Raw genomic sequence first — 21150 nt, 5'->3', positions numbered from 1 at the left:
TCTGACCATCACCAATGATCTTTCTGCCCCTATTTCTCAAGCCAATCAGTCCCCAGATGCCATTCTTTAAATATCACTGCAATTCTGCCATTTTGTCTTTCAGACCTACTATTGTGCAACCCACCTCCTCCCCATCACCACCATGACCTCCATGATATCCAGGGAGACTTGTCCAAAGGTCATCAACAACCTCCTGGCTCTATACTCCACCACCAACAGCATCTAGACTCCAGGGGGATCCTGTTTATCTCCTATCTTCAAAAGGGCCTAGGCTTTATGCAGATGCTTCACACTCTAAAATCTTTCTGTCGCTATCAATTAATATTGTTATACACTTCCGATTCATCTCTCCTTATTGGACTTACACAATGTGCAGTGTAGGGTGATATGAAACAAGACATATCACCCACATATCACCCTGCACTGCACATATTAAATGTTTATCTGCAATTTTCTGTAGTGGTCCCACTAACATTTATTGCTTAAGTGTATTGAAGTAGCATCACATGACATGGTTAAGCAACGTTTGAGTTAAAAAAAAAAAATTTAAAAAAAGGGTATAAATGCAGCTGCAAGAACAATACTTTCCACTCATATCTTGGGATGTTTGATTTGAGAGCAAGCTTATTTTCATTTGAATTATAACCATTCTAATTATTTATTAATTCCCTCTGCTCTTTAATCTATCTCTGCAGATGTCTGTAAACATATTGTCTCATCCATATGTTTATGTAGGATTAGCATGCAAGGCTGACAGTCCATCAGCGCCACGACGTCTTTCGGAGCACACACTGTAAACACACCTGTTACCTGCCCAGCATGGTGCTGTTAAACCGGAAACAACGGCTACGCCTTATTTTTATGCAGTCTATGGGCTACACACAGCACGATGCTAGCCATGCTAACTAGCTGCTAGCTGCTGTGCAGGCTAGAAAAATGGATCTGTCATGTCTCTTTGTATCCATGGGTTGGTGCTCCTGTCAGTGTTGGAGCCTCCGTGTGAGGTGCTTCAGTAGGTAAACGTGTGTTTTTTAAAACTGATTTCGGAGCTCCACTCAGGCCTCCGCTCTAAACAACCCGTGAAGATGTAACAGAAACTATTTGTGCCAATTCTTTTTGAAAGAGAAACACCGGCCAATGGGGAAACTTCAACACTGGGCTGGCTGACCAACGATATAACTTTATCACTCAGAGAATCAGTCACATCTAATCAGTCAGTCAGTGACAGACAGTCAGGGTTATAAGGCTGGTCCGTGGCCAATCCAGCCAAAAAATCTAAATGGCAGCTGCTGTCCAACAGACACCAAACATGCCAGTGCTGTCAATGCTTGTGTAAACAGAGCACTAGGTGAGTCCCTATATCTAACTTTTAAAAAACGTATCCCCTCCCTAGTTCAAATCATTTAAAACAAAATGATTTAGGTATGTGTTTAATCAATCTTTGGAAACACTACATTTTAACATTTTTAGTCTGTAAAAAGACCCATTTGGGCCATTTCCATATATGCAAAAGAAGTTTGCAGCTGGACGCAAACCTAAGTTGATTTAAAGGTGAAAAGTTTTCAAAAAACCTAGTCTGGATGAGCTACACAGCTCACTCACAAAGTAACAATTGAGTGACTGAAAACTAGCAAACAATGAAACCTCGAGTTCTGCATTGATTGTCCCACTAGGTAAAACATCTGTATAGTCATGACCATCATAATAGGACCAGTAATGATGATTAGCTTGTTCAGTCCCAGAGATATTCAAATGCAACTTTCTGATTGTGACAGTTCACAAGGGCTTAAAGCATTAAATGTGTTGGAATGTTGGAGTAGATTTCACAGAACAACCCAAAGCAAGGTTCCCATGCTTACTAACCTATTTTATCCCCAGCCTTTCCCGACCAATAAAGCAGAAAATGTCAACCTGCTCGTGAAACTACATGAAAGCAGCGGAATACCAAAGTCATTAGGATCTACTGTCTGGGAGCCACAAATGTCTGTATCAAATTTTATCTAGTGGATGTCCATATATTTCTCTGGCTAACCAAAACTGCCAACTCTATTACCTCTATAGTGATGACATTTTCTTAAAAAATAATATCCCTAACACAGTACATAAACTACTACAACTATAAGCACCAGAGGGTTTTTTTGAACTCGAGGAAGAGGAGGAGACTAGTGTCGTTGAGCAATACATTTTATGGCATTATTTTGATTGTGGGGAAATCTGAATCATACTGAACAATGGCCAGAGTTGTTAAGGGAATCCAGGAAACCTTTGCCAGTGCAGTAAACATAATGTTAACGCCTGCACCTTATCACTATTGCAATTATGATTTAGTATTAGCCAAATCCTTCTTGGATACATTCACCAGCACAAGTGAGCCAAGAGAAAATAAAACTGAATAATCTGCTAGTTGTGAGCACTACTTTTCATCTTTTGTACCTTAAAATTTAGTTTTTTCCACTTTATGACCCTGGGTCACTGCCATCAAACCACTGTATATCCCTGTTCCACTTCAATTGGAAAATTAAATTAATTAACAGCTTACTGTTGTCAAGCCTCTTTATGGTACATGCACATGCAATGAGATATAAAAAAATATTCCTGTGGTAAGTTTTAATAACTCAAATACTATGAAATCCAAATCCTACGCCACAATTTGCAAGTGCTTGTTGTCTCAGGTACTCAACAGTATGAGGATATACAATAATTTGGATGGTTAGTTTGGCTGTGTTCATGCCACTGTATGTTCGATCTGTTTGTATGCTAACCTGCATCATGTGGAATTTTGCCTGAGAAAAACAAATAAATAAAAAAACAACACAAATCTAAATCAAACTATTTTTACTTCAAAGTTGCGCTATGGAAGCTCATGTTTGATGTTCCAAATGGCATTGGAACTGAAACATCTGAGTGTCAATACCCAGATATCATGTGGGTAAAATGTGCAAGACAGAGTTCACTACTAAACAGTAACCTGTTTAACGCAAGCTGCTACCAAATTAATGTTTTCACAACATGTTTGCTTATCATAGTGTTAACCTTTCAGGCTCAATTTTCTAACTTCCTATGGGTGAAGAAGTGGTCAAATGTAGTTGAATGTCATAATTAGAAGGGATGGGATACATTTCTCCATTGTAGCTCCACTTTGAAATTTACTGTAGATTGATAGGACAGAAGCATTTTTCCCACAAAACAAATGCTTGTGCTCTGTTACTCTTAAAAGGCAGCAGTGTTTGATTGTTTTGTTCTCCTTGTTGCTCTATCATCACGCTAGTGGTGGATGTGTCATCACTCTAGCAGAGTCAGTTAAGCGTTACCAGGTGCCCCACTCCCATGTAGAGTCACCCATGCATGGTAGCACACAGGGGCAGTGGGTAGGGATACACCCTTTTGTTTTATAGGGAATTCTCTCATAATTAAGCCTGTGAGGACTCAGTGTCAGTCTGGGAACAGTGGGGCTGTAGAAAAGGAATCCATGGCTCCCAGTAACTGCTTTAGCAGGGTAGCCTTGAGGAGGTGGGGCAGTTACACAGACATGGAAAGCACGTTGATTAGCTAGCGGATACAAGATTAAGTTGTAGAGATGGTCTGAATCTAGATAGTTATGGGCTCTAGCTGGAAATGATGTCACCCCTACAGGGTTGGTCTACCCAAACTATAGTGTTACATGCTGCAGACAGACCACCCTGACTGAGGGATTGACAGTTTAGGCTACTGTAACATTATATACAAACTTCACATTGAAAGAACATGAAGGCAACATGGTTGGCAAAGCATGTGCATGACTGGCCAAAACATGTGAAAACCTGTGTATGTCATTTTGAGAGGTAAAATCTAAAGGATTTCACATTACACATTAGGGATGTAACAATACACTCAACTCACGATTCGATACAATTCACGACATGATTTTCTCACGATTTTTAACAAAATGAGGTTGAATACAAATTATGACTGGAAAAGATTTATTCATCAGACAAATCTACAAAATATATTATATCTTATTTTTATCATATTAAAGAGGAAGGGTATAAACTATGCAAAACAAAGCATACTTCATTTTCTTTGTAAAAGTGAAACTGAAAATATATTGAAATAAATTGAATTTAAAACAAATCCCAAATCAAATAAACAAATGAATAATACAAACAAAGGAAATCTCTTCAAATGAACAAACTAAGGCTTGGCCCGTGTTCCTAGCTTGGAATTTACATACTTTTTAAAGGAATATCAGCACATCTACATTTTCAGGCAGAAGCTGAGATCTGTGGACATTCACAATGTTTTCAGAACTTGCCATTTCCCACTCACTGGTGATCACATGGGTTGTGATTATAAGATAACTCTGGGTATCTCTGGAGGTCCAGCTGTCTGTAGTAATTGCTATCTGCCTCTCTGAGGGTCTGAACCACCTTTGATTTTGTTTCCTTGTAAAGCGCTGGCATTACAAACTGACTAAAGTGCGGGTATGATGGAATGCAGTATTTGGGCTCCAATGTGTTGACCAATAGCCAAAATCCCACGCAAAACGGCCTCATATCTCTTGCCATGAACACATCAATGCACCTCACAATCTTTTTGGGTTGCAAATCCGCTTGTCAGCATGGTTTGGCCTTTTAGTAATTCTTTTCGCTCAGGCAGTGGTGACCAGAGCTTCTCACTATGGTGCTGTTTTACATGCTGCATCATGTTAGTGGTGCTATTTGGGTAGTTCATCGTTCTCTCACAATATTTGCACACTGTTTTTGTCTTGTCTGTTATCTTCTCACATTTTTTTATTTTCTGACTAAAGGAAACTAAAATGCTGCAAATTCAAAAGTAGATAGTATGCTGCTGTTTAAAAAGAGCATCGCAATTATCATTAACATTTTTCATCTCACCAAATTGAATCATCACATATTTGTATCGCAAATTTACTATCTCACGAAGTATCGTTACATTCCTATTACACATACTTGGTCCAAGAAATACTACGGTCAAATATCTGCATGATAATATTCTATTTATTTTGGAGAGCTGAGGTTTTGTGGCTAAATAATCAAGAAGCCATCTCAATTTTCCAACTAATGTGCTGTGATCTAATGACAAGCCGCAACAAGATGGGTTGAGGGAAGAATAATCCCATAAAGCCATTAGAAATATCATATTCAAGCTCAAATACCATAATTATGATTAATAGTAATTATGATTAACTGCAGTCATTAGATGAAGATATATCTGAGCATACACATTAAAACAACATTGCATGTGTATTTTGGGGGACTGGTGATGAATGCAAGACTACTTACATTTCATAATTCATGTGTTTGCAGAGGCTCTGTAATCCAATCCTGCAATAACAGAGGCAGGTTTACTTTAGGATGAATAGCTTTCTGCTAATGAAGATTTTACTATCAACAGTATCTGTGATTAAACTGTGAGGCTGGACGCAGACACAATTTTAAGTTTGTGTTGAAACCTACCTTACTCAATTTGTTTTGGGGGATTTCTCCTATTTTATCCCACTTTGGAATGCCAGTTCCCTATGATCTGCCATCCTTGTCTCTTTTAACTCCATTGTTCATCTGGGGAGGATATAGACTGCAGGATGCTTCCTCTTTGATACACTGTGTGCCATGGAGTCATCAGTGCAGTAAAAAGGACTAGAATACATGTTGCCTTAAATTCATAGCAATAAGCCTAAGGTACTGCTACAGGGAATCAAATCAAGGGTCTCTGTGGAGGTGCACAGGAACTTTATTCCTACACCACCTGTGCACCCAGCGGTACACTATATTGTGCTACACAACAGACAATAAGTTAGATGTGAACCAACCCAGAACAGAACAGGTTTAGCAAACAGGATCAGGTGAAGCTGTTCTGTAAATAACATTGTCGACAATGTTTTGTCACACTGTCGGTCTAAGTATTGGGGTATTGGGTATTTGGGATGTTTGACCCATCACCTTATCAAAAATGTAGAGCTGCAACAATGAATTGATCAATTATTATATTACATTGCACTTTTGGTAAGGTGATGATTAGTAAGGAATGCTTAATTGATTAAGTGTTGTAGCCAAGACAAATCAATACATTTGAAGACATCACCATGTGCTCTAGTATATTGTGATCAACATTTTTCGTTGTTCATCTGATGTTTTATAGACCGTACAAGAATGCCATGAAAGTAGTGGCATTTAAATCCTCTCTGTTTGCTACAGTATGAGTTTGCTGTAGAGCTAATATATGAGCATCCAGAGAAATGGTTGGGGACTCTAGCACTATCTTAGACAAGCACTTCTAATTTTATGTATTAATGTATCTAAACCTTACAGACTTGTTCAGGGGAATGATAAAACTGTCATTAAGTTTAACAACAGTAATGTCAGTTCTGTGGCAGGAATCTCTCTTCCCACAAGACAAACAGAAAGTGAGCCAGACTGTTTATGTTTTTTTAGCCTTTAGCCAATAACAGACTTATTCTTTTTGTTAAGCAAGGTGTGAATCTATAAACCATAGAAAAAACATTTTATTTGGTTTAGAAAAGGGTGAATGACCTACAGTTATATAACCTAATGTATACTAAAGCACGCAGAAACAGAGTGGGTGACACATGTTTATTATCTCATATTGTCCAATTTAACTTCTAGACTAAACTCACAAAAACTCAATATAGTCTTTTAATTTATCTGCTAAAGGAAGGAATCTCTGTCTGTGTGTCTGTGTGTCCTTTGCAAATCTCTTGAACCGTTTGTCTGATTGACTCCACACTTGGCAGGTATATGGTTGGGGAACAAAGGGAGTGCAGTGTCAAATTTGGTGGAATTTGGACACACGGCATGATTTATATTAATAAACTTAAACTCTGAATAAACAAGCGATCAGACGCTCTGCTTTGCAGCGGCGTGGTGGGGCTTATGGTGTCTGCGATTGCACTTCATGATCAGAGCTGTACAACCCTGCCAACCCTGCTTCCTGATTCATTTTAAAAAACACAAGAGAAAAGAGAGAGAGGGCGAGTGAATTCAGCGCACAGGAGGAAAAAACAGGCGGAGGCAGTAAAACTACCCAATAAGAGTGCAGATATGTTTGATTGGTAGCAGAATCAACCAATGGAAGGCTGTAAACTGCTTCTACGGTTCAACCTCAGTTTAGTCTCACTGGTGAAATCTCTGTCTGGATTAAAACCATTTAATTAATGAAATCCTTATTGTTTTAATTAATACGTTTTTACGTAATTAATACGTTTGTCAGTTGGTTCTCGAGAAATAATAAGCAATCAGCCCGTTCTGAACAGGCACGTTTCGAAAGGGCACTGCACTAGTTGGAGCTAAATTAATTTGGTTTCACCATGTCAAAGGATACTGATCTCGTTATCACGTTGCGTCAGCATCTCCTTTAATTTGGTCACTTCTGCTGCACTGCGGTGATTATCTTGAATTTCTCCTTCCTTCACTATTACTGCTGGTGACGCCTGTCCATCACTGCACCTGTTTCCTCTACCCTGCTTGTCCAGGATCATTATCTGTATAAAAAACAAGAAAAGAAATATTGTTGAGTTGCAAAAAACATTTCTTTTTTTTTCCAGATAGAAAATCTGGATGTCCAAACTGACTGCTGAGGATTGCATTCAGTCAAATGATGTATTTACAGTAAGTGGCGTGTAGTTACTGTATATGCTTTAAAACAGGATGTAAAAAAATGACATCTCCATGACAACAGTAGAAGTTGTTTTGAGCTGATAAAGGTTTTATGGGAGAAAGCGGCCTACTTCCCTCATTCTGCTGTTCAGAAATACATCCGCAGTATAAACAACCATCTAATTGCCATGAATGTAAACAAGCTGGAAAATACATTGTGGTATTATCCTGGAAAGTGATGCTCCTCTAAATTCCATGATATTCCCTGAACATTACTTAAGTTCCCTCCTTTTCCCTGTCTGCAATATAACTCTAAAATTTCAATGATATTCCAGCTCTACAAACAGGTGGGAAACATGTTAAAGGATTGGAGTTTTTCCCACATGGAGAAGATACAATAGAAGAGAAAAGTACAGAAGAGGGTTGAGTCTGGTCCTAGAAAGTTTTCGGGATACATATGGAGGCACACTGAAGACGATACTTGAGGTTTGTAAAATAACCTTTCTATTCCATGTCATCACTGGAGAGTGTGAGAACATATAGTGCTGGTCACACAGTGTATCTAAGGCTGCAGACATGCAGGACAAGCAGAGAGTTGAGCATGAAAGAACTAGCCACCAAAAAGAACAAAGAAAGAAAGAAATTAAATTCAAACCAGATCTAAATTGCTACAGAATCACTGGAGTGTGACTGGGGTGATGCTCAGAGGAATGTAAACTGAACAGGAGATAGAGTTTGCGGATCATAACAAACTGAAGGAGAGATAAACAGACATTCAAGTGGGATCTGGAACTGCTTCTAGTGGCTGCTCCAACTCCAACCGAACGAGAGCCCAGGAACAGAGGGAGCGCTGCAGTGTTTTCCCTGCGCTCATTTAGCCGCAGTGGGTCACCGGCTGCTGTTTGAGAAATGTTCAATAAGTTCTATAACCATTCTTTCTCCAAAACAACATTTTTAAGAATAAGTGTTTTCTCCAAACATTTGTAAACAACATACAATTGCAAACTTTTTTGCACGGCAGTCGCCATGACAAATTGTCAGTTGATTGGGTACAGACCCAAAACTAAAATGATGTCCAAACACCACAATTATATAAAAAAAATACAGGAAACACAAACTTGACTTAATTGCAATAACTCATCCAGGTGGTTACTTCAGTCTAAGTATCATTTCCCAAATACAAACAAAATAAAATTCTTTACTGACCAAGAAAAAAAATGATCTTTTTAATATAACACAGTGTTTGCTATTTTGTCTAAACTTTGTGTTTTATCATGATGGGAACATGAAAATATTAATACTAACAAAGTAATAACAGATTACTACACAAGCTTAATTTAAGAATTTTGTATATATTATGCCTGACACTGAGATTTTTTTACATTATTGATTCATCTATCTATTATTTTCTCAAATAACCGATAAATTGCTTTATCTATAAAATGTCAGTAAATTGTGAAAAAGATATTCAATTTATAATAATACGAGACAAGCAGCGAATTCTCATGTTTGACAAACTGGAACCAGAAAATGTTTGGAACATTTGCTTAAGAAATTTACTTGACTGATAAATTGATTTTCAAAATCACCATTTTCCATTCATCAACTAATCAATCAATCAACTAATCATTTCAGGCCTGATTTGTGTTACCATTTTATTGCAGAGAAACTGCATTGACATACTGGAGAAAAAAAGAGTGCAGTCCTTTGTGTTATGTCTAGGTATGTCTTGTCTTAGTCTTTTAGCTGCCATGCAAACACAAACACACATATTAATGACTGCGTGTCAACATTACACCTTCCATCTAATTAGATGGCAAATACTTGGAAAACACCAAACGTCTAGACTTAAAGGGAAACCCTATGTTCCCATCATTTTGAGTCTAAGTGACTAATGGGGACAAAATTTTTTGAAATTGCTTCAGCATTGAGCGAGAGCGCCGGCCAGCAGCCATGACACAGGCTGTAATGTAATCCTTGGGGGCAATTGCACACTGTCAAAGTATGTTAACTAAAACTGCTTGTTTTTGCCACTGACAGAATCAGATTATTATTATAAATGCCTGACAACGAAAGTAAACACATAAACTAGCCGTCCGTAGCAGCATTATGGCTAACTTTTTAGTTTCCTTACAATCCAACCACAGTGAAAGTCAGCCTCATACTGCACGTGTAAACAAACCAACATGCACGGATGAAGATGTGGGTGACTTACATACTGTAATTTCCACACAGTTATGTGTTGAAATCTTACCGTGTGGCACTACGTTTGGTCCAGCGAGCCACGTTTTTTTCATCCAGTTGATTCTGTGGAGGTGAAACAGTCTCCAGGACAAGAACGTTTTATAAACGCTGTAAATCCGTTTGCAGCAACAGATCAGACCCTGCAGAAAAAGCTGCTACATGCAGCTAGTTCCTGTGTTTACTTTCATTGTCAGACCCTTATAATAACAGTCTGAGCCTGTCAGTGGCAAAAACAAGCACTTTTAGTGGACGTACATTGACGGGCACAATTGCCCCCAAGGATTACATTGCAGCCTGTTTCGTGTCTGAGGCTGAAGCGCTCTTGCTCAATACTGGAACAAATTCAAAACTTTTTGTCACCATTGGTCACTTAGACACAAAATGATGGGAAAATAGGGTCCAGGTTGAAAAATATCACGTTTTCCCTTTAAGTCAGTCTGTGGGAAAATCAACTGTTGTGGATAAAACTCATCATCGTTGGAACTTTCACTTTCTAGCCAAGCTAAAGTCAGACATCAAAATGTCTTTGAGATTTTGTGAAGATAAAAATGTGTAGTCACTGATTGTTAATGACTAGAATTAACTGGGAATAAGATTTCCAGTTGGACTGAGGTTAGACATGAGGATAGCATCAGCTAGGATAAGATAGGGTCATCAGCTTTTTTCTGAGAAAATAAGGTGATAAAATTCTATCAATGCAGTTGGATGAGAAAGTAACAATCTACAATACCAACAGGTATTAACCATCTTCAGAACAAAAAACAAGAAACTTTGGTTAATTCAAAAGCAATGTAATCTCCCAGGAAAGGTCGGTAAGGGAAGCTATTTAGGGAAAATGATCGGTCAGCGGGTTTATTTTTTTGTCTTCCAGTCACTGTTATAGTAACCAGATAAAACTAGGCACTTACTCACAGAAATATAACTTGATTTGAAATGAACTCGAGCGACCTGAGCTGATAATATCAATATGTTGTCAGACATGCAGCAGATGTTCGCATTGGTGATGGATCTTGTCATGCGAAGGAGAAGGAAAAACAAATAACAGAAATGACTGCTGGATAGAGAGAACAGACATACACAGACGGGTGACAAATTAAAGGAAAAACCAACATGAAGTGTCTTAGTAAGGTGTTGGGCCACCAGATGCTGCCAGAACAGCTGCGATGCGTCTTGAATTTGAACTTTAAGAAACATGTTAAAAAAAATGGTGAAAACCATAAAGTACAATTTAGCAAATTTCAGACATATTAGAAACTGTCTCTCTTTGGACGCAGCCAAGATATTTATGCATGTTATGATTTTTTCCCATATGTCTTATTGCATCACATGTTGGGGGCAGGCTGGAGAAACAGCCATCAGATCTCTTGAGTCCTTATATAAACAAACTCTTAAAAACTCTGGACAAAAAGCCAATGCATTTCCATCACTGTAGGGTGACCTTCACTGAGAATTTTAGATTATTTTCAAATTTGTGCCTAGTTTCTAAAATTTTAAATGGCCCTTCCTCCACTTCGTGACTTTGTGTATACCCAATCAATAAGTTCTGTTAGATCCTCCAGAATATCCTCTATATGATATGGTGCCATACCATTTCATCGCACTGCATTTGGGTAGTCAGCTTTCTCTGTAAAGGCCACAACTCAGTCAACAGCCTTATCTGATGACATGAAGAGCTGCAGTTCCATCAGTACATTTAAAACCAAATTAAAAAGTCTGCTAAAAGCTCTGTAACCACTGACTCTGAACACAAATAATCTTGCTTTTAATTTGACAATCATACATTAGTCATTTCTAGTTGACATTGTGGGTGTATGTGATGTGATATTGTGTTTAGCTTTGTATCTTCTATTATGTGTCCTGTGTGTTTTTTGCTTTGTACTGTTTGTTATTGTGCTGTTTTATGTTTTAATTGTGACCTGCCAGAGGCCATAGCATATGATTCACATCATTTTCATACTCATCAAACCATTCAGTGACTCCTCGTGTCCTGTGAATTGGGGCATGGTCATCCTGGAAGAGACCACTCCCATCAGGATAGAAATGTGTCATCATAGGATGAAGGTGATGACTCAGAACAACTTTGTATTGATTAGCAGTGACCTTTCCCTCTAAGGGGGCAAGTGGACCCAAACTATGCTAGCAAAATGCCCCCCACAGCATAACAGAGCCACCAGATCCCCTCACTGTAGGGGTCAAGCATTCAGACCTGTACTAGTTCTTCCTTTAATTTGTCATCCGTCTGTATATACAGAGAGACATGCCTGTAGATACTGTACAGATAGAGACCAATGTGAATACATTACCTTCAGCAGGGAGAAACAGTGCTGGATTTTTCTCATGTCTGGTCCCAATGACAGTGTCACCTCTGGATCAGGGTCATCCAGAAAGGCCTTGACTAACTCTCCCAACCTAATCACACACAAAAACACAAACACACACACACACACGCACACACAAACAGACCTAATAACTTACCAAAACTTGAACCAATGCCACATTCCATGTTACAGTCCATCTCCATCACACTCAGCACTGGCTCAACAGGCACTCAAACAGTTAAGATCTATATTTGAGGAGTGCTTCTAATGTTTAAAATGTGGGTCTGGTCAAAGAAAACTATTTACTTAAACGTGTGTTCCAGCTCCACTGGGCCGGCCTGTTGATAAACTATCACTAGATGATAGTCCAAACATTGGTTCTTCAAGCTCTGGAAGCGGCCACTGGAAAAGACCAGGAGGCAAGCGTCCAGACGGATCCAATGTAGGCACGACAACGTGCTGTCTTCATTTTCCACTGTAACGTCTTCAGTGTAGAAACACGCTAGGTTTACACGACGAAGGACTTAAAACAAACGCAGCGGTCTTGTTTCAGGGCCCTGCGAGACATCAGTGGTTTTGTGATACAAACTTTGATTTTGGAGAATGCCCTTCAATGCCATGTACAATATTTTGTAAGAGAAAAAAACATAATCTTTCAAACACCAGAATTTGATCATTTCCAAACAGTTGTTCCAAGGTGTGTGGCGATGTTATGTCGCAAATGAACAAGCTAATATTGTACTTAGAAAAAAATACTAAAATTGACTTCAGCTGAACTGAGATTGATACTGACACTACAATGCAGTGAGGGCAGCAGAACAACAGAATTCTGGAAAGACAAAAATTTGTATGCCTGAAGATATATGTGCATCTGCACAGACAAATAAGCCAGGACATGTGCCATCACTCAGCACTGGAGATGAGTCAAAGCATAAACCAGAGAGGAAACGGCAACAAAAAAGTCAGCGTGTCCAGTGAATGTGGTCACAACAGACATCATTAAAGGTTCCCAGTGTGAGTTTGACCACAAACTGGGGGAAATCAAGGATAATCACCCGGGTAGAGGGGAAATAATAAAAAGGCGGACTGTGGGGGCCAAGGAGCGGTAAATACATCAGCACTGGAGCGGCGATGTGCCAAGTCCTGGATGGAACCTCTGGCCTGAACTCTGGCCCTGACTGGCTGGGTCCCTCTGCCATTTGAGCATAGCGGCAGAAATAAAGCAGTGCTGGCTGGAGCAGAGTCCTGGGAAACTGCATTAGATCTGGTTAAGCCTCAGTGAATGAGGCTTCAACTCAGCAAGGATGCATAACCAACAGCATAAGTTATGTAGGCACTTTTCAGCAAACCCCAAATACATATAAATCATGAAACATATTTGTTCAAGAATCTCCGGGTTATTAGCATTACAAATACAAATTAGTGTCCAGAAAAAAGTCTGAGGCACACTGTAAATATCTTAGAGGGCTGACAAGGTCAGCGCAGCGGTATTCCCATCCTCCCTGTCCTGAGATGACTGGCTCAGCAAGGTCACATCATTTTACACACATAAAGTACATACTGTACAACCAGTGACCCTCTGCTGTGAGCTCCTCTAGAGCATTTACTCAGGACTTTCAGTGAGTTTGTTGCCTTCTGTCATCTGTAAATCTGGAGAAAGCATCAAAAGCCATAATATCTATGTTACATGGGGGAAATGACTGATTAGAAGAGATGAAGAATCAAGGAACACAAGGAGACATACTTCTGGATCTCCTCCACAGTTAGCTTGTCATCTCTCTGCTGTCCTGTCACCATGGCCAGCTCTTCTTTCAGAGATTGGATCTCCCTCTTCAATCGTGCTATTAGCTAAAACACACATACAAAAAGCAGGGTAAGAGGTCTACTGTATGTGCACGTACACACATTGTAAAAATGAACACTTAAAGGCATACTATACAGGATTTGTCAGTTGCTGTTTGTAAACACGACATTCAAAGTTGGCCCCTCTTCCGCAGCTCAACGACACCAGGGCGAGTTGAGAGCGTGAGCGAGAGAGAAAGAGAGAGAACGAGAGAGAGCAGCAGTGGTCGAGCGAGCTGTATGAGTGGGTGAATGAAGAGAGTGAGCTGCGGTAGTGAGAACAAAGCAATGAATCAGAAAAATAATTGTTTGTTTGATTGATTGTTTCATGGTGGTTATGTTCTAAAGCATAAATAAACACGCCCACACCTCTGCTCAGCCCTGCGGGAAGGGGCTGCATTGCTGGATTTGGTGTGAATTTGGTGATGCAACAGCTGAAGCGCACAATTCATCCTGTCCGCTGTAGTTCCCCCGCTCTGCACGTTGGCGTGTGTGTTTATGTGTGTGTGTGTGTTTGTGTGTCTGTCTGTAGCTCAGCCCCACCCTTGGTCAAATAGACATAGAATTCCGACCTCACACCCTGCACACTGTTATTGGCTGGGGGCTACACACCCACTCCTCAAAGGTTGACACCCAGAAATGTCCTGAACACTGCAAATAAGAAGAATATAAGAAAATACAGGCAGAGGGCAGAGTCTCTGTAGATGAATACACCGCCACACACTTCTAGTGGGTCATAAGTGATGATTGAGAGGGATTATTTTTGTATGAATCTATACATTATTTCTTAAGAAAATCTTGCATAGTATGCCTTTAAACACATTTTTAAATACAGTTCAAAACAAAGACACACACACACACACACAAGCAACACATTCAGTCAGAGGCTATTTCGCTGCTGCCAGCCGATGAGACAATCCCTCTGAAAATGATCTTGCGGCTTATCTTGCTGATGTATTTTGAGGACAAACTTAAGTGATTCCAGACAACTGGATGCTTCAGCGAGAAAATGCAGGAAGCAAAACATAAAATAGCATTAAACAGCTACGGTGGCAAAAAAAGAACACATAAAACCTTCTGCTCCTGTCTGTCCGCACGTGTTTGGTTAAGGCCGTGCACACTGAGCCAACGGGCTGGTTGCTGTTAGTAACCGCTGTCCGCGGCTCCGGTTACTGTATATATAAAAAAAGCGAAATATCTCACCAAGCCCAGACATAGCTTCTTAAATAACTACTTAGATAGCCATCTTTGCATTAATGCTAGAATGCATATTAATGTCAAAAATGATGATCAGAGGAGAGATAATACAACAGGATTGGGATGTTGTTTTTATAAACAGCCTTAAGCATATTTCCGCTGATTAATACTGACAGCAATACATTTCTTAATATGTGTATCCAAGGTATTGCGTTCTCTACCTGCTGATCACAGATAGGCAGAATATATGACAAAAAGCTATTTAAGGCATGAAAGAAGAATCCACCGAAAACAAATGTGTCCAAGCCCCGGCCTCTGTGATGTATAACCTTTAATCTTTGGAGATAAGCGTGTGGTGCTGTGCATAGACAGGTCAGTCTAACTGACCCTGTGTCAGTCTAGGGAGGGATTAGCAGGCGTCTACCTACCTAGCTCCCAAAGGATTAATGAGTTCAGATCATAGATGAAGTGGCATTAGATCCTGACAATAATAGCTCTTCTGATGGGACAGAGCTCTATCAAATTGGTGTCTTGGCTTTGCTGTGCATTTTAATGCTCCATTGACTATGAGATATGTATAGTTTAGACTGACTGACTGCTCAGCTGAACATATGTATGATTTACTAAAGCAAGAGGTGCCAGGTTGTAAAGAAAAATGTAACTTGACATTATTTGTGTTCAGCACCTCTGAAAGCAAGCTGTCAGTTATCTACATCATTAACAGTGTTTTTCATACTTCATTCTTTGTTGTTGATGCAACAGACCTTGTCAGTGAGATTAAATCCTAAATCTCCTGGTCCACACCGGGAGCTTGAGGTTAGAGGTGAGCCCACTTGACATGTGCCCTTATTTTGATGGTAAGCAGCATGTACGTCCCTCATTCTGTGTTATTAGAAGCCATGTTTAGTGTAGTGTGCCATAGCTTGAATTTGACAAAATATGATTAAAAGTCATGGTTTTGAATTTCAGTCTGCTCATTCATCCTTTCATTCATTCAGTTGTTTGTGCATACATGTTATAATTCTGCTGTCATTTCAGACCCTGCCACTCTCATCTGCCTGCCTTTCCCGCCAGTAGTATCACCTGACCTGCTTCTCCTCCCCATGCACCTGCTCACCTGTTCCCCATTCTCTTGTTAGCTCCCTAGTATATATACCGGTCTGTTTCCAATTGCTCTCTGCCAGATTGTCCTTGTGCCATGTGCCTTCGCTTTCCAGCGCTCTGTTCCTTGCCTGCCTGTTTTGATCCTGATCGTGTTTTGGACCTTGCCTGTATTTTTTGGATTTTGCCTCAGCCCGACCCTTTGTACTTTGTTTGCCTGCTTGGATTTTCGTATCCCTGTTTTTTCTAAGACTTACTTTTACATCTGCCTCCTCAGTTGTGCTCTTGGGTCCCTTTTCTTAGAACTGTGACAGTACAATCTGGCCACCATGGACCAGGAGTAATGACCTGTTGGCTCGGTGAGTAATGACCTGTTGGCTCAGGCGGACACTCCTCATTGCCATGAGCAGCAACTCACCTCAGTGATGGGTAAATTACAAGATCTCTCCATTCAACGTGACCAGTTCCAGGAGTGGCTCAGCAGCTGGTCGCTCCATCTCAGCCTCAATCACCTGCTCCAGCTCCTCCCTCTCCACGCCATGCTGTTTCTCTGGAGCCTCATGTGCCTCCCCTAGAACGCCATTCCAGTGAGCCTGGCGGCTGCCAGCCTTTTTCGATTCACTGCTCCTTGGCCTCCGAACTCCAGCCATCTACCTTCCCCACTAAACACTCTAAGGGAGCCTACTTGCTCTCTGACTGAGCTAAACTATGGGAAACCACCAAGTGGGAAAAGCAGTCATCGACACTCTCTGCTGCTAAGGCATTTTCAGCGGAATAAAGGACAGTGTTTGATCATACAGCTTTGGGCCAACAGGTGGTGAGGGGGCTACTAAACCTGCAACAGGGGGAACGACGGGTGGCTGACTTCTCCATTGAATTACGGATATTAGCCGCAGAAAGTAAGTGGAAGTCTCTGTCTCTGTATGATGCCTTTTACTATGGATTGTCTAAGACCAAAGATGAACTAGCTGTTGAGAATTACTCAGCGAGCTAGATCCTCTTATTGGTATGACTATATGTATTGATAACCGTTTGAGAGAGAAAGAGGGAAATATTCCAGTCCAGACCCGTCTCTCCCCAGAGGAACTCCATGAACACTGCATGGAGAATCGCTGCATGTGCGGCCAGTGTTGTGGTACTAGAGTCTTGATTTTCAGGACTTGTGACTTGATTTGGACTTGAGCACTGATGACTCGGTCTCAGACTTGGACTCGAGTATTGACTGCATTTGGACTCGGAAGTTGGAGACGAGGACTCGGACTACTTGATAAAGAAGTAAAAGTTTTTTTGTTTGTTTTTTGTTAGTTTTTAACAGGCCCTGCTTTGGCTGCAAAACCCCTTGGGGTCCCCCATTCAGGCCAGTGCTCTTGACAGGCACCTCCTCGCCTCATTCATAGGAGTCAGGTAGTCTCCAGCAAGTCAGGTAACCATAATGAGACTATGATCTCATTTGATTCATGCCCCTCAACTTCCAGTAATTCTTGGTTGCCCCTGGCTAGTTAAACACAATCCCCACACTGACTGGGCTACTAGAGTGATTTTAGGCTGGAGTGAACATTGTCATGCTGTCTGCCTAAGAAATGCCCTGTCTCCTGTCCATAGTTCTCCCTCTCTTTCTGAGTTCCCAGACCCGTCTAAGGTTCTGCCTGAATACCTGGACTTGGAGGAGGTCTTCAACAGATCCTGTACCACATCTCTGCCCCCTCACCGACCCTATGACTGTGCAATAGACGTCCTCCCTGGCACCTCACCCAGTAGGGGTTGATTGTTCTCCCTGTTAGCTCTAGAGTGGCAGGCCATGGAAAAACATATCAGCAAGTCTCTGGCGGCTGGCATCATTCGTACGTCTTCATTCGCAGCAGGAGCAGGGTTCTTTTTCGTGGACAAAAAGGATAAGACCCTCATCTCTGCATTGATTATGGAGGACTCAAAGACATCATGGTTACCTCGATGATATTCTAGTCTTTCTAGATCCCCAAAGTAGCACATGGGAGAACCAGCTCTACATGAAAGCAGAAAAGTGTGAGTTTCATGTCCCAGGAGTCATGTTCTTGGGGTTTGTGCTCAGAGGGGGAAGCATTCAGATGGACCCAGCCAAGGTCCAAGCAATCACAGATTGGCCTCAGCCCAAGTCCCGCAAACAACTTCAGCATTTTCTAGGATGCGCCAACTTGTACAGACACTTTATCTGGAATTAAAGTTCCGAGGCTGCCCCTTTCACAGTCCAGAGTTTCAGGAGCTCAAGCAACACTTAACCTCTTTCCCCATTCTCACTCTCCCAAATTTTCCAATCGGGACATACCTTTAAGGTTAAAGTCCCGAAGGATGGGTCCCAGATTCATTGGCCCATTCCCCATCTCCAAAGTCATTAACCCTGCAGCAGTGCGCCTGCACCTTCTATGTCTTTTAAGGATTCATCCCACCTTCCACATCTCCCACATTAAAACGGTCAAAAAAAGCCCCCTGCACCCCACCCCCAGACTCCCACCTCCCATCCGGCTCAGTGATAGAAAGCCTGCATATATAGTAGCTACGACCCTGAAGAGCACTCTTAGGTCCATGCTCATAACATTCTGGACCTGGAGCTCAACTCTGAGTTCCATCAGTCCCATCCTTACCTGCCTGGTGGGACGTCGGAGGACAACCCTTGAGGGGGTGCTTCTGTCATGGTTTTGAATTTCACTCTGCTCATTCATCCTTTCAATTCAGTTCAGTAGTTTGTGCATATATGTTCTGCTGTCATTTCAGACCCTGCCACTCCCACCTGCCTGCCTTTCCCGCCAGTAGTGTCACCTGATCTGGTCCCTTGTTAGCTCCCTACGGTCCCTTTCCAATTGCTTTCTGCCAGATTGACTTTGTGCCATGTGCCTTAGCTTTCCAGTGCTCTGTTACTTGCCTGCCTGTTTTGATCCTGATCGTGTTTTGGACCTTGCCTGTGTTTTTTGGATTGTGCCTCAGCCCGACCCTTTGTACTTTGCCTGCTTGGATTTTTGTATCCTTGTTTTTTTTCTAAGTAAAGACTCTTTACTTTTACATCTGCCTCCTGAGTCGTGCTCTTGGTTCCCTTTTCTGAGAACTGTGACATTAAATCTGAAAGAGCCCCTATCTAACAGACAGCTGATGTTGGCTGATGAGGCTAATTAAACCTACAGCTTGAGTTCTCTGCAGGAATTCATTCAAGAAGAGAATGGCCCTTTCTAAACTATATCTAAACAGACATGTAATTACATGTTAATGGTAGGGCAAATAGGCCAACACCAAAATCAATGGATGTTGTATGTGTTGGAAGGAAGCCAGACCAGTTGTAGTAAAAAAAATCTGCAGAAATCACACCACAAAACAACACACTAAACCACCTAAAAAAACAAGTGGCAATTGTTCTTTTTCTCACATGACCAACTTCTTTCTTCAGTATAAATTGCACTTAACTATCACCACTGGATTTGACCACACCACAAAATACTAAGTCTGCAAGACTGCTGAAAACTGTCTCAGTGGCAGAGAACAAATACAACAGAAAATGGCGACTGTGTGCCACAGTGACACCCTGACACAAAGTTGCTAGGGAGCCAAAGGTTAGAGAAAGCTAAATCAAGGTCAAAGGTCATCTAACTTGATGATCTAACTGCCACTTCTAGCAGGCACATCCTCTACCTGGAAAGTGGTAAGCAGTCCTAGAAGCCAGACATTATAAACCCAAGATGCTCTTGAGAAGAAACAGACCTGCAATGTGGTTTTGGGTGGGTGCCACTTAGCTAAATGAAAATTTCACCCCTAATCCACCCCATATCATATGTTTTAACATTGGATATCATAGCTGACCATCCTTCACCAGAGCCGCTCCCAGTATCTCTTTTTTGGAACCCATGGTCTGATGTAATACTCCCAGCTGCATCCTCAAAGGCTGACCGCCAGTTGTTGGTCAGTGGAATAAGTGGCAGTTTATTTCAGATCCCTGAGCCCACACTGGTACCACAGCACCAGGGCAGGCTTCCACACACTCTGAATAAAAACTGACTCAGAACATGTGACTGGTGATGTCAGCATATCCTATGGAAACCCATGTCAGTGTAAATGGCAACAAGCAGCTTTTTTAGGTGGTGGAAGAAGCAACTTTTCAGACTCAAATTCATTCAAACTCTTTCTTATGACAAAGATATTACAGAATTAACTCAGAAACATTAAGCTGATTTGTACATATAGTCCTAACTTTAAATTGAACCTCTTCTGCTCGAATACAAATTGACCATACAGTGCAGAAAACTACCCACAGTAAAAACTGTAAGCACTGCAGTATAACCACAGGTTACACCTTAAATGCATATGTACTATGTAGTATGCTACTCACAAACATGCTGCAATTATGGGGCCCCCTTTTTATATAGAAAGGAGACATGTTTTCCCACTACACCTAAACATGGGCTAGGTCTTTTATTTCCCCCAACAAAATGATAACACATGGGCTGTACTCTGTGCATGGCACCATAAGGCATTTTAGACTAAGACGAGGAGCACTGCACTGCACTACACCACTACACTACAGTTACAAATGTCCTTCTGCCCTAATGAATGAAAGCAGCTTAGACGAGACAGATGAGGGGACCCAGGGAGATCAATCACTCGCAGGAATTTTCACACCCGCTACCCGAACATGTCTCTCTGGTGGGCTATAAGCAGGCTTCTGTTTAACTCACAGGTATGCGCTAATCAGAGCTGTCTTCTCAAGCAACATGTTGTGTGTCTCCTTAAGTGAGGGGAAGGTCCAGGTTCACGAGGGTCACCCAGCCTCCTATTAGCCTCTGCTTAACTGCATAACAACACCTTTAGATCAACTT

The 21150-nt window shown here is 41.1% G+C and overlaps 1 protein-coding gene and 1 long non-coding RNA gene across 3 annotated transcripts in view; one reads left to right on the top strand and one right to left on the bottom strand.

The window, feature by feature from the left end:
• The window catches only part of kif6 (kinesin family member 6), a 72708-nt gene that overhangs the window by 31391 nt on the left and 20167 nt on the right, over window positions 1-21150 (bottom strand). For both annotated transcript variants that reach the window (XR_006100431.1, XM_042436917.1), the window contains exons 10-12: window positions 13920-14023; window positions 12161-12266; window positions 7339-7498 (exon numbers count right to left, since the gene is read on the bottom strand). Coding sequence is in view for 1 of the 2 variants with exons in the window: in XM_042436917.1 (XP_042292851.1) it covers window positions 7339-7498; window positions 12161-12266; window positions 13920-14023 (370 nt within the window). In the remaining variant the exon portion in view is untranslated. The remainder of the gene's footprint in view (window positions 1-7338; window positions 7499-12160; window positions 12267-13919; window positions 14024-21150) is intronic.
• Window positions 15099-19454, top strand: LOC121914002. Its single transcript, XR_006100432.1, has 3 exons — window positions 15099-17214; window positions 17621-17738; window positions 17918-19454. It is a non-coding gene; the product is annotated as an uncharacterized LOC121914002 (long non-coding RNA).

This window comes from Thunnus maccoyii, chromosome 16 (assembly GCF_910596095.1).
Source record: "Thunnus maccoyii chromosome 16, fThuMac1.1, whole genome shotgun sequence".
Classification (NCBI taxonomy): Eukaryota; Metazoa; Chordata; class Actinopteri; order Scombriformes; family Scombridae; genus Thunnus; species Thunnus maccoyii.
The sequence above is the reverse complement of the archived record's forward strand: the minus strand, read 5'-3'. Positions and strand labels throughout refer to the sequence as shown.